Source organism: Pangasianodon hypophthalmus, chromosome 18 (genome assembly GCF_027358585.1).
Source record: "Pangasianodon hypophthalmus isolate fPanHyp1 chromosome 18, fPanHyp1.pri, whole genome shotgun sequence".
Taxonomy (NCBI): Eukaryota; Metazoa; Chordata; class Actinopteri; order Siluriformes; family Pangasiidae; genus Pangasianodon; species Pangasianodon hypophthalmus.
The window spans coordinates 7,694,654-7,709,706 of NC_069727.1; the positions used below are offsets into that span (position 1 = coordinate 7,694,654).

A 15,053-nucleotide genomic window follows, 5' to 3' on the forward strand; every position below is an offset into this window, starting at 1 on the left:
TTTCCCTACAAATTCCACAATATATCAAAATATCCACAGAAAACCTGAAAATGTCCCAGAACACTCACAGAACACAATGAAAATATAAAGTGCTCGCTTTGCAATTTCAGTATTGCAAAGGCACTTATTTCAAACAATATATTGTGTCATCATACATACAGAATATAGGGAGTTTCTATATCTAAGGTCAGATACAGTACATTTACAGTGTCTTTCATTAGTATTCACCCCCTTGAACTTTTCCACATTTTGTAGTGTTACAACCTGGAATTGAAAAAAAAAACATAACTGGATATTTACCATTTGATATACACAATCAAATGTATATATCTAACATTTAAAGGTTCAAAAAAATTTATTGACACAAAGGTTCATTAAAAAAGTAGACATTTTTTAGTTGCATATTTATTCACCCCCTTGGGTCAATACAATGGAGGAATTACAGCTGGAGTATGGCTCTACCGGCTTTGCACATCTGGATTTTGATATTTTTTGCCCATTCTTCATAAAAAAATTGTTCAAGCCCTGTCAGATTGAATGTAGACCATTGATAAACAGCAATTTTCAGGTGTTGCCACAGATTCTCTTGCCTTTGACTGGGCCATTCTAACCTATTCAGGTTCTTGGTTTTGAATCACTCCAGTGTATGTGATTTCTGATAGGAACTGAACTAATTTAGAGGTTTCACAGGAACATGGGTGAACAGATATGCCATCACAACTGTTACATGTTTTATTTGTAAAGAATTTTGCAACAATTCCCCCCACTTGAATCTTGAATATCATGGGCTGTAGATTTTGTGTAGATTCATGACATATTATCCCTATTATGTACATTTCAGTAAGAGGTTGTAACGTGCAAAAGTGCCAGAGCAAAGCACTATTCCATATTCCAAGTCATTGTCTACCACTTAGTGGTGAAGTCGAGTTACTGCATGATGGCCAAAGAGACATTCAATTTTTATCATTTTTTCTTTCTTTTTTCTTCTTTCTTTCTTTCTTTCTTTCTTTCTTTCTTTCTTTTTTTAATTTAATGACTGAATAGATAGAATTCAAGCCATAGTACTGGCCATGTCACCATGTTTCTGCATGGACTGATTTTTTTTTTTTTTAATCAAGAAATAGTTCAAGTAAATCAGCTGCAAAACTGAAAACAACTTTCAACCAGTACATCTGAGTAGATTCAATATTCATTACTTTACTGCAGCTGATGGAGATTTTACCTTGGAGTAGCTGTACAGACTTACCTCTACACATAAAATAGCACTGAAACACTGAATTTGTTGAAGGGCTTGGGCATAGGGTAAAGTCGTAAAGGGTCCCTCAGGGTATAATATCTCCTCCTGTAAGTTTAATAGCCACTAGATGGAAGTATATCTTTATTTTACCTTTACTATGAATGTCCCTGTTTAGCTCAATGACTGTCACTTGGTACTCAAGTTATTGCAAGATTGTGGCTTTGAGGCAAGTTTATTCCTTTTTTACTGGTTCCAGAATCTATGGCTGAATCCCAAAAGGCTCCCTCTATATAGTGTGGCTTAAAATGGCTTTTACATCCTTTATAGTACATGGAGTCCCCATAAAGGGTGCAAATGTCATTTTGGACCAACTATATGTTTGTGTGAAGACATTTTATTTGCTTTATATATTCTTAGAATTAATCAATATCTTATGAGCCAGAGTGTGGTTATACTGAATATCGGCACGGCTGTGATTTGGCAGTAGGCATAAAGCCGAGGGCTGAGTGCTCTAAGTAATCACAGCCGTATCAATAATAAGTATAACCACACTCTGGCTCATATGATATCAATTAATTCTAATATCTATATATCAGATATATATAATATCTGTATATAGTTTATAGAATAGTATATATCAGATTCTACAAACCAGAAATTAATATGGAGCAACTGACATTTCAGACACAGTGGCCAATGGCGAAATGTTTTGTGTATTTTTGCTCCACTAGTCGAAATAGATCCTGACTCACTTTATAGGCCATTGAATAGCTGGCTAGCTAGCTCACACTGATTTGTACATTCCCATTAAAAGTGCTTCTGGTGAAATTGGCTTCCCTTCTTCCTTTTCATCTTTATCTGATGAGCTTACATAATTTAAGTCAAAAGGTATATTCTTGAAAAATGCCATATCTGCTGAGGATGTCGCTAACACTACTGTAGTAACCGTTTCGAACTAGGAAATGGAATTTTGTGTGGTGAACACAACCAAGTGAAGTGATACAAAGAGTTAAACGTCCCAGTGTGGTTATACTAAATATAAGCACTCTTGGAACACTGCTAGACCAATCAAATTAGTGGACCGGAACTAACTGTTGTATAATCTGATATATTTTAAGGATTCCTTGGTTTATTTTTTCTGAAAACACAGCTTGTGGGACAAAAGCCATGTTCAATAGGACAAAAGGCCTCAAGAAGCAACTTATTATGTGCCTACAGTGTTATATATATAGGCTTCAATTGTCAGTGCTGATAGCAATTTATTGTGATACTTTGGTATATTGTGATGACTACCAGTTAAGCCTTTCCTTGTGCTTGTTTCACTGCTGTGCACAAATAACAAAGTTATGTTATGACTGTGACCTTGTGCTCCCTGCTACATCATGTTCGTCATTTTTGACATCGTCTTGCCAGGAATTGAGAAAGGGAATTCAAAGACACTAAAATACTAGCTCTCTAATCATTTGTGTTTTGTTACCTATTGTGTTACTGTTAAATTTGCACAATCAAATGAGTGTCTGCAGTAGCCTAATACAGCCGTCTCACATTCAGAGACAAACACTGATGTAATCTCAGTGTCTCTGATCCTCTGAACTTGATTAATGAGCTCACCCTGGTGGAGGGTGTTGATAGCCCGCTGATGGAACATTGCAGCAGTCAGAATGTAATCCATCAATTTCATTAGATATCTCTTGTTCATGTTTAAAAGTGCATTCAATTTATTACCCGACAAAAAGACACACATGCTAGCTGCAATAGCAAATGAGGTAGAGACACTGATGGCCTCACAGTTGGTCCAGGCTGATAGAGCTCTGCACGTAAACCCATGCTGCCTAGAGCCCGAACATAAGAGAGCTGATATGGTTCATTCTGATGTGGATTGTGTCCTTAACAGAGTAGCACAGTAGCTCCTGGCTTCTAATGAAATAATGCCCATAACTTTAGGCACAACATGTACAGAGGTCCTACAGTTTTCCAAGCAGCAAGCACCATAGTCATGGAATATGTTATGCTAACACAGAGGAGAAGGCAAGTTTTGCTGGCCCAAACACCATTGACAAAATTGCTATGTTTTGGCTGGCAGGCCACCAATCTTACATTCTTACAGAGAAGCTGCAGGCCAGTTGACTTCAGTCTGTGGGTTACATTTGGCTCTGGGGCCAGACTTTGGACACCCCTGCACTAGATCAGTGTCTCCTTCTGTCTGAAACACAATTTAGATATGCAGCAGTAGGTGCCCTTGTCTCTTGTCACACTATTGCCACAATATCAGTTTTCAGGGGTATTGTTTACAGTTTCACTGTTGACCATCACCAAACACATTGGTCCAACGCACAAAGGGTGCAAGACCCACACCAGCTGGTTATACTGACTGCAAGTGCAGTTGCTACTAGAAAAACAGGCAACAGAGATAGTACAAGAACCCGACTGACTGGCAGAGTCTTTGCAAGATATTTTCTGATTCCAGAAAAATCAACAAAAAACTCAATGCCTTTTTGAATTAACTGCTCTTCCAAATGTGATGAGAGTGGTGAACAAACATGATTCCAACTGATGTGGAACACAGATGGTTCCTTCATATCAGAGAAATGAGGTACTACTTCAAGATCCTTACCTTTTAGCACCCAGGGTGTTCAAAATGTGTGTACAAGCTGCTTCAGGGCCCCTGCAGAGCCAGGGTCTGTGTGTGCGGGTAGTCTTGAAAGCAGACAAACCTTCTGATCACACATGTGGAAAGACTCTAACTAAAGATTACCTACAAAAAGAGTCACCTGACACTTTTGATGACTGTTACTTTCATTGGCATGAGGCTGGACTTGTTTGCTATGCAAGACTGCTTGACAGTAGACAGACCTCTTATGTCTGCCTGGTATGCTGGTAGACTGCTGCCAGCATTGGATGAATTTTTGGTGCATTTCAGCCATAAGACAAAGGCACAGCTCGCATTTTCCCTCCTTCAGGGCATGCCTTTGGGTCTTCCCCTTGCAAAGAAAGAGATAATAACAACAGTTATAGAGAAGTAGAGAAAAACTTGAGAGTGGGCCAGGATGCATTGGCTTTATGTACATCTGTACAGTTTTCCACTAATGATACTTCTGTGGATCACAATGTAATGCATCTGACAGAGTATGTAACCAGGGTTGATGATAGCCCCATTCTGTCTGAACTTGCCATCGTTCCATCTGTTATTGATGGGCCCTCCATGCTCTCCCTCAAATTATACACCTAGCTCTTGGGAGTGACCCCAGCATGCTGGTACAATTACAAGAATCAAACACATCTTATTGGTGGGCATGTTCTATGTATACAGTCATTGTATGCAAGTATGTTAAAAGTCTTCTCACCTCAGCAATGTCTGCACACTGGGGCTGGACACCAGGCTTATAACCATTCTCTTTGACTTCCATGCAATAGGATCTGGACCATTTGAGCCAAGATAGCTTTTTGCTGGCCATCATTACAGCTAAATGATACAGTAACTGTGTCCAAACCCAGCATTCCTTTCAAAGGTACTGTTACCACAGCATATTATTAAACCTTTCAGTCTATCTGCTGTTGCAGAATAGAAAGTGCTCAGACCAGCCCTTTGTCCAGTATGGGCTATCAAGCTTTATGTGAAAGTGACTGCCAGCTGATGGGTCAATGACCAGCTATTTGTGTATTACACTGTAGCTCTGACAGATAGACAGTCAGACATGTGTCTTTCCTATCCACAGATAGGCCTTCAGGAACAAAGGCAAGAAACCAGAAACATAGAAACATTAAAGACCAACATATAATGATAGAGGAAATATTTATTTAGACAACCGAAAACATGCCTGAAACACCCAGTGACAGTTATAAGAGCTCCTGTCTCCCTTAGATTTCCCCATCTCCACCAGACAAAACATGTCTGAAGCAAGAAACACTGGGAGTGCTCTGTATTGCATTGAAACATCATACAGTTCTGGGGGGGTATTTGTACAAAAGATTACAGCTTTATAATGCACAAAAGGGGGCGGGTATTTTTATTGTCTTATTAAAATGAAACAAAAATGTTCACATCTTTTATATTCATGGAAAGGAAATTATCACACACAAAACACTGACAGTAAAGGAGATACACTAGGGTTCGAATGCACATGCGGTTCGTACTCAGTGGCTGTCAGTCAAATGTTTAGCCTACACATTTCTACAGGAGTCTCACATCTAATGGCATTCTTACAAATTGTTCATAGCTCCATAATATTTTGCAATTTCATGAATGAGTCATTCATACAAATACAGAAATATAGACAGATCTGTTTGGGGGCATTACAGAGAAAATGTGAAGACTAAAGAGACACACAGAGGTGAGTGACAGAAAAAAAGATATTTAAAAATTAAACTAAATTTTTGCATGTTTCTGGGTTCTTAGAAGTAATATGTTCAACTAAAAAAGGCAATGGTTATTGGTCCATCCATGTGCTTTGTCATATTTCAGTCACTTTTGTTTACATTTGAGCTCAAAACATTACAATATCAAAAATAACTGTAACCCTTTAAAAATCAGCAATAAATAGTCATGAGTTGCCTGACTGTATATATTTACACTTTCAGCCTAAGCTACGACATAGACTGCAAGAGCACATTTGTATGAGGCATAAAAATAACTTAAAAAATAAAAAACTTTTTTTTGATGATGTAGCAATAACCAAACATAGCACCTTCGATGCAACGGTTGGCACAAGACATTTTTTTTATCTTAAATGAAATCAAAAAATTCTTAAGACCCCCTGTAATTTGAAACTCTGTGTTTAATAGTTTCGCTATGCAACTTAATTCAGAAAAAAAGATTTTGTATTCAATTAAACATCATGCACAACATATTTAAATTCTGTACTTTAGGGCAAATAGTTTCCACAGGTTTTGACTTCTTAGTCCATTTGGGTGATTCGTTTATTATGAATATACAACAAATAATTAGGCTAACATTTAAGTCAAATGGTTACAAGGGTCAGACGGGCTGGTAGCAACACATGCCTACGTTTTGGCCAACCACGTCTTGTATGCATGGATACTCAGTTATTTTCCTATACAGTGTCCACTATAGTTACTCCTATAACACTGCATTATGAATCAGACCAACGAGACTCCAGTTCCCGTAGTTTTTTTTTTTTTTTATATAAGTATCTTTTGGGCTGGAAGGCAGTCCATATTGTCTGATCCAGAACCATAGTAACAGGTACAATCCTCCAGGAAGAATTTAAGTAAATAGTCAACATTCTGGTTTTATTCCTGAATAAATCATCTTGGTTTCCATGGAAGCTTTTCGGCCACTTCGCAACAGATGTTTCAGCAAAGGAAACAGTCTTGGAAATGGCAATTCCCCTCTCTCAGTCCAGGAGTAAAGAGTCTTAGGGGACTCATACACTATAGAAACATTTCTATGTACAGGAAGGTGTATCAGTCCACAACTATACACATTACTGATAAATGTTTTCGCCATTATGTCACTGTAATTGTGCTTCCTCTGGTAAAGTAGTGACAAATTTCTCCAACTAGTACATCCAGTATTTTTGTGCTTTTGTTTAAATGTTTGCAACATACACATGTATGTGGGCTGCTGAATCAAAGTCGGCATGTGTGAATGGATGGGTCTGATGTTTGTGTGTGTGTGTGTGTGTGTATGCTTGTCTCACACACTCCGAGGTGGTCTCTGTTGCTCGTGGGTGCGCCTGTTGCGCCCCCTCTTATTCTCCTGGAGCTGTTTCCACTTGGCTGTGCTGGCTGGTGTTCTTCGGGCTGGTGAGTTGCCCCTCTTTCCCTGACTCTGGTTCTGGTTTGCCTGAGCACTTGGGAGTTTCGAGGTGGTGCTAGGACTCGGCTTGGGGCTCTGGCTGTCCGTGCTGGTGGTTCCCTGTGGGACTTGGCTTCTCTGTATTTTGGGCAGATTTGGAACATTTGTTGCTTTTGGGCCATCACTCTGAATCTGGGCTGAAGTCTGTAAATTCTGGCTGCTCTTCTGTGCCTGTGCCTGAGCCTGAGTGAGCCCGAGCCCTGCTTTTGGAGCTTTCTTGCCACGTTGCTTGCGCTCCTTTTTCCAGACATGCTCGCAGAACTCATCCACACTGTTGAGGTCCGGGTGCTCCAGCAAACTAAGGAAGTCTCGGTACCAAATCTTTTGTTTGGCAGGCGAGTCGCGATCGACAGCACCGGTCCGCAGGAGCAGCTCCCCCACACGCTGAGACGGGATGACCTGCAGAGTGAGGCGCAGGAGTGGCTGGATGAAGCCGTGCTCCACAGCATGGCAGTGATACACTCCGGTGTCAGCTTGCGTCAGGCTGCGGATTAACAAGCCACGCTCGGTGTGACTCACTCTCTCATCCAACTTAATCTGAAACATACAGTTGAAACATAAAGAGGTTCTGAAGTTCATAAATAATAGAAAAATATGAAACTCTGTTGCTTACAGTTTCTGCTTTACATTGATCTATAAGTGTTGTATCCAAATCTTTATTTCACATCCTGTTGTATAATTTCATGAATAATTACTGTAAGCTAATTACTGTAACTAGAACTGCTTTTGCCTGTTTCGTTGAGGGGTTTAGGGTCATCTATGGGCTGAAAGAATGTAAATGGAGATTTATTAAATTATCATGATTACTGTTTCAGGGTGAGGGTCACTCCAGCCCTGTTTAAGATTACTATCTGTATGAGCAGTACAGCTGTGTGTGTGTGTGTGTTTGTGGATGTCATGGAGTGAGTTATGAAGCTGAAGCATTAACTTCAAGAGCAATACGCTAACAAAGTATTAACAAGTATTCATTTTAAACCACACTCTTAGTATAAATGCTGATGTTGTGTGCAATTACAGAGTTATTTCTTAGCAATTACCAACGTATCTGAGGGAAAGGTTGATATTTTCAGCTGTTTTCCTCATTTCCACTGTTAATTTGCCTTTACACTGACTATATGAAATACTAACCAGCAAATCTCAGTACTAGCTAAATCGTGAGCCTCAGTCATTATCCAACTCATGCTCTGTGTCCATATGTCCCAGTTGCCTAGCACAGTTGGCTATCAATTAGATTTGAGATGAACACAAATAATGATTTATTAATAATGTGTACCATCATTCAGTGGAAGATTATTACACTGACATTTTTAAGTTAAAAATAATATTTGATCTGCATTTCTTTTGCTCTCTCTGTGTGTGACACACATTGCCTTGTACACTCCTCATAGTGGAAAAACAGCTGAATGCAACACAGAAAAAGTGTCTTTATATAAGTAAGATTAAAATGTAATCCCCAACTATACTTACAAGTTCAATATTTAAAAAGCAACTGCTGCGCAATGTTTAACACAAAACTGAGATGACTCAGACTGTCATCTCTTTAAAATTGAAGTGACGATCTAGAGATATGCCTGACGTTCTCACTCCTAACTGTTTTTTCAAAACTCAGTCTAACAGCACAGATCTTTTTTAGTCTAATAGCTAACCATAGCACTTTTGACTGTTCATATGAGTATGCTTTCACTCTGTGGTCCCACTCTAATGATATCACCTGCACGCAAACATATTTATTATTATTATTTTGTTTTACTTTTACTGTAAGTGTAAACATGTGTTGGAGGATCTGATGATCCTGACATTTGATGATCCATGGACTAGTGTATCATGTTTACCCTTTATATGTCAAGCACTAATTAACAAGTTCCATTTGAATGCATCAAATGCACCACTAATATACACTCAACAGCACCTGCACAGATGCTTATTCTTGCAGTTACCCAATCAGCCAATCATGTGGCAGCAATGCAATGCATAAAATCATGCAGATACAGTTCTGAGATGCTTTTCTGCTCACCACAGTTGTAAAGAGTGGTTATTTAAGTTAGTCTGGCCATTCTCCTCTGATATCAACAAGACATTTCTGCCTGCAGAACTGCCACTCACTGGATGTTTTTTTTTTTTTTTGTGAATCATTCTGTGTAAACTCTAAAGCCTGTTGTGCATGAAAATCTCAAACCAGTCTGTATGGCACCATCAACAAAAACGTGGATGTAGTGGACCTTTAAATAGATTTAATGTACATAATTGGACCAATTGTGAATGTGTGTGCATGTGTTTTACCTCAAGCTTTTGCTCATCATTGGGCTTCTGTAGCTGCCAGTAGATGAGAGCTCTCTGAGATTTAGAACTGCACTCCAGGAACATACTGCTGTTCTCCACACCATATACATTCCTCTCTTCTACACTGCTGTAGCCCTCCAGATCATCTACAACAAACATACCAGACACACATGAGCATTCAGTCACCTGTAGTGCATTTTCTTTCGTTTTTTTTTTGTGTGCTCTTCATGATGTGTGTGAATGATTACCATTGTGTTGCAGATCGGAGCACTGGGACAGAGGATCTCCATTTCTGATGTCTTGACGCCTTGTTCTCCTGCAGAATAAAATATTTATGTAATTCAAGACGTTAAATCTCCTTTTGACTATAAAAGCTTACTCTCTACATATCTTTTCTATTAGTTTCACTGTAATTACTGAGTAATTTAGAGAAGTTACTAAATAACCAAACTGTAAGTTGGCACTCATTGGAGCATGCTGTTATAGGAAAATAATGGGGTGGTGTAATGTGGCCAGGCACAAAGCGTTTTTTCCTCTTAGACTACAGAAATGTGCTGGTAAATGGTAAAAATTCATTGTCAGTTTATTAAATAATGACATACTACACTTTTTTTATCCATTTATAGTCATAATTATTTTGGAACCTCCACAAAACAAGTTGGACTTCTAAATTAACATCTCCACACAGAAAACTTCACCATGTGAACAGTTACATGCATTACTTAACCAGACTACATGGAGTGTCTGCCACACCACTCTATAATGTATTACAACATGTATATTAATATAAACATTGCAGCCAGAATTTCTGTCAGAGCTACTGTTATAGAAAATGAATCAGCACCTTCTGACCAATCAGAACCGAGAATTCAGCTGTGCTGTGAATAATGCCCAGGGCTCCAGTTCATGGATCACCTTTTCCAGTTTTGATAAATGGACCACACCACACCACTAGAGTGCACTGTTGCTCTAATATAAGAAATCAACTTTAGCAACGCACATTACTTCTCAGCCAGGGGAAGAAAAGACACTGGCACACACACACTGAATGCTGGAAGGCCAGTTGGTGCACACAGCAAAATGACTCATGGCTGGGAGAATTTCCATTGATTCATTATGGGCCTCCACACTGCAATCCCTTATGATGTCCAGTTAAAATGGGAGTCTGCAGTCCTGGAAGCCTCTTTCAGTCTTGTGCCTAGTCCAGGCTAAAGTTAGGCCTTTTATTGCAGTTTTGTGCTATCTTTGTGCTGCCACACGCTGGAGAACAAGGCAGAGTCTCATATCCCTTCATATTTTACAAATGCTTAAAAATAATTGCAAGGATTTCCTGCACTGATTTAAAAACTGGAAAGTTGCTGGAGCCCAGGCTTGGTTTTGTGCATAACAGATGATAAAGAATGCGAGGGAGACTCATGTAATGGTTCTTACAAAGGAGTTTAGGGGAAAATCCACAGACTAGACCAGTGGCATAGCCAGGAATTAATTTCAGGGGGATGAGGAAATATGCTAAATAAAATCACAGCATGATCTGTACAATTAAATTGAAAAGTGTGACATGCTCATGCAGTTTGGTGATGATATTCATTATTTCTCATTTTAATTATTTAAGGCAATAGTTCTCAGAGTGGGGTCCGTGAAGTATAGCCAGGGGGTAGGTGATTTAAAATTTTTTTTTTTACAGTAGTGGAAGTCACAACCCACCATTATCAAAGTTGTATTATGTATTAAGTTCTTATAGTTATTAACCTATTTGAATGATGACTTGAATTAAATGGGCTTAATTCAAGCCTCAATAACTCAAAGACAAGTCAAAGAGCTTAATATTTGAATAGTTCATAAAATGTATCTCCGAGGAGAGGTTTTATTTTTTAGAGCTACAGGGGTTTCTGGCTGAAATAATAATAATGATCTACCATTAACCAATCTTACCATATCAATAATGCTAACGTGTAGGAAATCTTTATGAGAGTTCCACTGAAAAAGGTTAAAAAGTTAAAAGGTTAAAACTAAGGGACAAATTCATTTGACGTCTTATTTGGTTAAATATAGAGGAAACCTAATGACTTTGTTTATGTTAACCACCCATTGAGCATTTGGAACTGTCAAAAAAACCTTTCACAATGGTTTAAACCTGAAATCCCACCAGCTACACCTCTGGATCAGACTCACAATGTACTGTAGGTAAAGATATAGGCAAGAGCTTTAAACATCTTCTGTTTCTGTCATTTTCCCTCTCTTTCCTTGTTTCTTGCTTCTCTAGATCTGAATATATCACTTTCTAAATCTCTCTTCTTCTTACACTCCATCTCATTCTGTCTTGATGTGTCACACCCTGTAATTCCATCCGTCCACACACACGCACGCACGCACGCAAGCACGCACACACCCTTGTCCTAGGTGAGCAGGGGACGAGTGTGAAGCATGAGAAGTCTGTTCTTCATTGCTAGGCTGGTGGAATAAAACATTTCTTCAGTATTTGATGAGGAGGGCGTCGCCATGCCCACATTTGCCAAAGAGGAAATGCCTTAATATCATGGCTGCACATGGTATCCACACTACAGGATGGAAAGAGGTGTATACTTTACAGGAGAGAAGATATGTGCTTGTGGTGAATAGCTGAAAGAGCTCCGTGCGCACCCTCTATATTCTTTACTGAAATGTGTGGAAGTCTTATCCTGTGGTATAAGCGATGTAGGTGGTAGATTATATTTAAAAACTGTAGAAATGGATTCTAAGGGTGGTGTATGTATAGCATGGAAATACGGGGCATAATGTGTATATTTAGGGGCAGAGTTTGTACTGCTTGGCTTATGAGTACTTGTGGAATGATGTGTGGTGGTCAGACTGCGGAAGGCTGAATGAATGCTCTAAACGCTGGTATATTTCCAGACTGGCTGATTGGCTGGATGGTACAAATGAGTGCACAAGTTTGCATCTTGTATGGATTTGGATGATAAAATGAAAATCTTCTTGGTACAAAACATTTTTTGTCTTATTCATTTTACCCTAAGGGTATGCAATGCTTTGCACTCAATTGTAAGTAGGTCTGATTGCAAGTCCTTACCTCTTAGCAGTGGGGAAGTATCTGGAGCACTCAGTGCCGTCCCAGGCGCAATATGGATCTCTGGCCAAACAGCATTCAGCACACGCTTTGCCGTATACCTCACAGCGATGCAGCGGCATTTGCGATATTCCCACTTCTGAACCCAGGTACAACTGTTGCTGTTGGAAGCAAACACAATCCAGTGAGTTTGGACCAACATTCAATTTTATGAGCCACACACTAAGTGCTATCATCCAGCTGTCATTTGTAAACTTACTTGTTTAGTGGAGAGTTCCATAGCTGTGATAGGGGTGGGTTCCTACAGAGGAAAAAAATGGCTCTGAGTTATGAATATTTTTTACTTGCTATTTTGAATATAGCAGATTACGGAAATGTAACTGTGCTGCTGTTGAAGAGCATACCCTAAAGACGGTCATCTCCTCCAGCACCACCTCTTCCAGGTCATGCCAACTCTCTCTGGGGATGGTCACCACTTTCAGCACTGTCCCCATATCTGTATATACATGTATACATACATAAAGTAAATTCATTGGCCATTTTAATGTAAAGTAGCAACTTTCAACCACCACTGACCTATTGTTATTTAGTGGTGACCTATCCCAACAGCTGAGAATACCATCCACATAGTGAAGCATGGTGGTGGAAGCATTATGTGCAGAAGTATCCTTGGCCTCTTGGTGGCTTCTCTGACTAATCCCCTCTTCACCTGGTCCATGAATTTTAGTGAGTCTTTTTTATAACCACACCCTGATTTATACTTTTCCCAGAGACTTTGTACCAAATCTGTTTAGGTAGCTCCTTGGTCTTCATAATGCTCTTTGTATAGGTATGCTCTCTAAGTTTAGAAAAGCCCATCAACCATAATAATATCTGGTCAGTGGTGGTCAGTCCTAAACCATATCGAATTCTTCAGTGTCATGATGAATGTTACTAGCCTGTGCCGATGAACATCACATCGTACTGCCCATCCTCAGCCTCCACACGGTCCACCACCAGCTGGGTGAACTGGTACTCTGCATCTGTGCGCACCACAATGGGTCGTCCACCAACCGGCTGCACTGGGTTATACATGGCAGGGTGCAGACGAGCGAATGTAATAACGTCATCTGGGAGGTCTTTGGTGGTGTCAAAACCACCAAAGGTTTTACTGGGGCACTGTGGAAGGGGGAAGAAGATGATGAGGTTAGTTCAACTGGGGATTCTACAGTCTAGCCCTTATTTGACTATGTAAGCAAAAAAAACACAACATGACTTGGTGTTCATTCCCTCAGCAGCCTCTTTTTTTCTCACTCTTGAAGTTGATAAGAGAAAAACAAGCCATACAGCTTGTCATGTTACTGAGAAACCAGAAAGTGCAAAGTCTTCTGTCCTGAAGACGTTCCAATGTGAGAAAATCTAACTTACAGCTTTACCTCTGACCTTTTACTAAATGCTGACACTAGAGACTCCTTCCAAAAATGTTTAATAAATATCTGCTCACAGAAAACTTGACCATATTAATGATTACAAACTTTTTCAATTCTATTTGTGGATCATCTGCCTTACAAGTTCCTGCATAAGTTGTTGTTACTATAGAAACAATAACTTATTAGAACAAGTGTCCAAACACCTTCTGACCAATTAGAATGGAGCATTCAACAGCACTATGGTGTAAGTTCATGATGTAGTTATACATACAACTGGCTTAAATGTACAAGAGTTATATCATTATATACTAAAGTGCAAATTTAGTAAAACACATTCTGAGGCAGGAACTCACTGTGCCAGGGCGGGGGTATGGGACCCTGCCTTGGAAGGGCACCCACTGGTAATTTGGACCATCTCTGTGGGCATAAGGGCCCAGAAACACCCTCCTGATGTCAGCCATGCTGTACATGCAGATCGCTGACCCACGAAAGATGTTACTGTGCAGAAGAACAGAAAGAAATTTCACTTTCATTTCACAGAATTAAAAAAAGAAATAAAAGACATGTCTGTGTGCAGCTGATGGGAGTAATCAGAAATTGAAGGAAGCTGAATGCATTTGTAAAATGTTAATTAGTGAAAATTACAATTTTGTACAGGGGAAATGATCAGACTGATTCTTTTCTACACAGTCAAGGTCACAGACACGTATACACACATACACCCACACACACCCAGATAAAACATTGATCCAGTGCTGTAGCCTCGGAGGTTCATTAAGTGGTAATATTAAATGCCAGTCCCCAGAATGCACTTCTATTCATCTCTAGAACAGGGCACTTAGAAAGCCAATTAAAGCAGTCTAATTCCTCAAAGCTGGTAATTGAATTTTTGAGGGTCGTGTTCTTTGCATACATTAGATATGTGGCGAGGCAGGAGTGCTGAGTTCGCTCTGGCCGACCGCACTGCTTTTCTCGCTGCTTGACAGTAATTAATCATGATGTGCTTGCTCTCTTCCTCATATCTCGCTTGCATACACACGCACCCAGGCAATATGTGTGAAAGCACTGCATGCTCATCCATTATCCTCAAAGTCTGGGCCTCATGTAACTAGTTTGTCTGCTTTTGTTCCACTTGGCTTCCCATTTTAATCGCATTTCCTCCAGACTGGGCTGAGACGCTGTTGATCAGGCAGCAGGTACAGTAAATAGGAGTTTGAATGTGGGCTAAAGGGGACTTTCCCTAGG

The 15,053-nt window shown here is 39.7% G+C and overlaps 1 protein-coding gene across 3 annotated transcripts in view; it reads right to left on the reverse strand.

Annotated features, from left to right (window-relative positions):
- Positions 1-5,013: 5,013 nt before the first annotated feature.
- The window catches only part of sema3aa (sema domain, immunoglobulin domain (Ig), short basic domain, secreted, (semaphorin) 3Aa), a 35,212-nt gene continuing 25,172 nt past the window's right edge, over positions 5,014-15,053 (reverse strand). For all 3 annotated transcript variants that reach the window (XM_053241728.1, XM_026923102.3, XM_053241729.1), the window contains 8 exons: positions 14,162-14,306; positions 13,338-13,557; positions 12,804-12,895; positions 12,659-12,700; positions 12,403-12,560; positions 9,584-9,651; positions 9,336-9,481; positions 5,014-7,592 (listed from right to left, as the gene is read on the reverse strand). In XM_053241728.1, the coding sequence (XP_053097703.1) occupies positions 6,894-7,592; positions 9,336-9,481; positions 9,584-9,651; positions 12,403-12,560; positions 12,659-12,700; positions 12,804-12,895; positions 13,338-13,557; positions 14,162-14,306 (1,570 nt within the window). In that variant the 3' untranslated portion in view covers positions 5,014-6,893. The remainder of the gene's footprint in view (positions 7,593-9,335; positions 9,482-9,583; positions 9,652-12,402; positions 12,561-12,658; positions 12,701-12,803; positions 12,896-13,337; positions 13,558-14,161; positions 14,307-15,053) is intronic.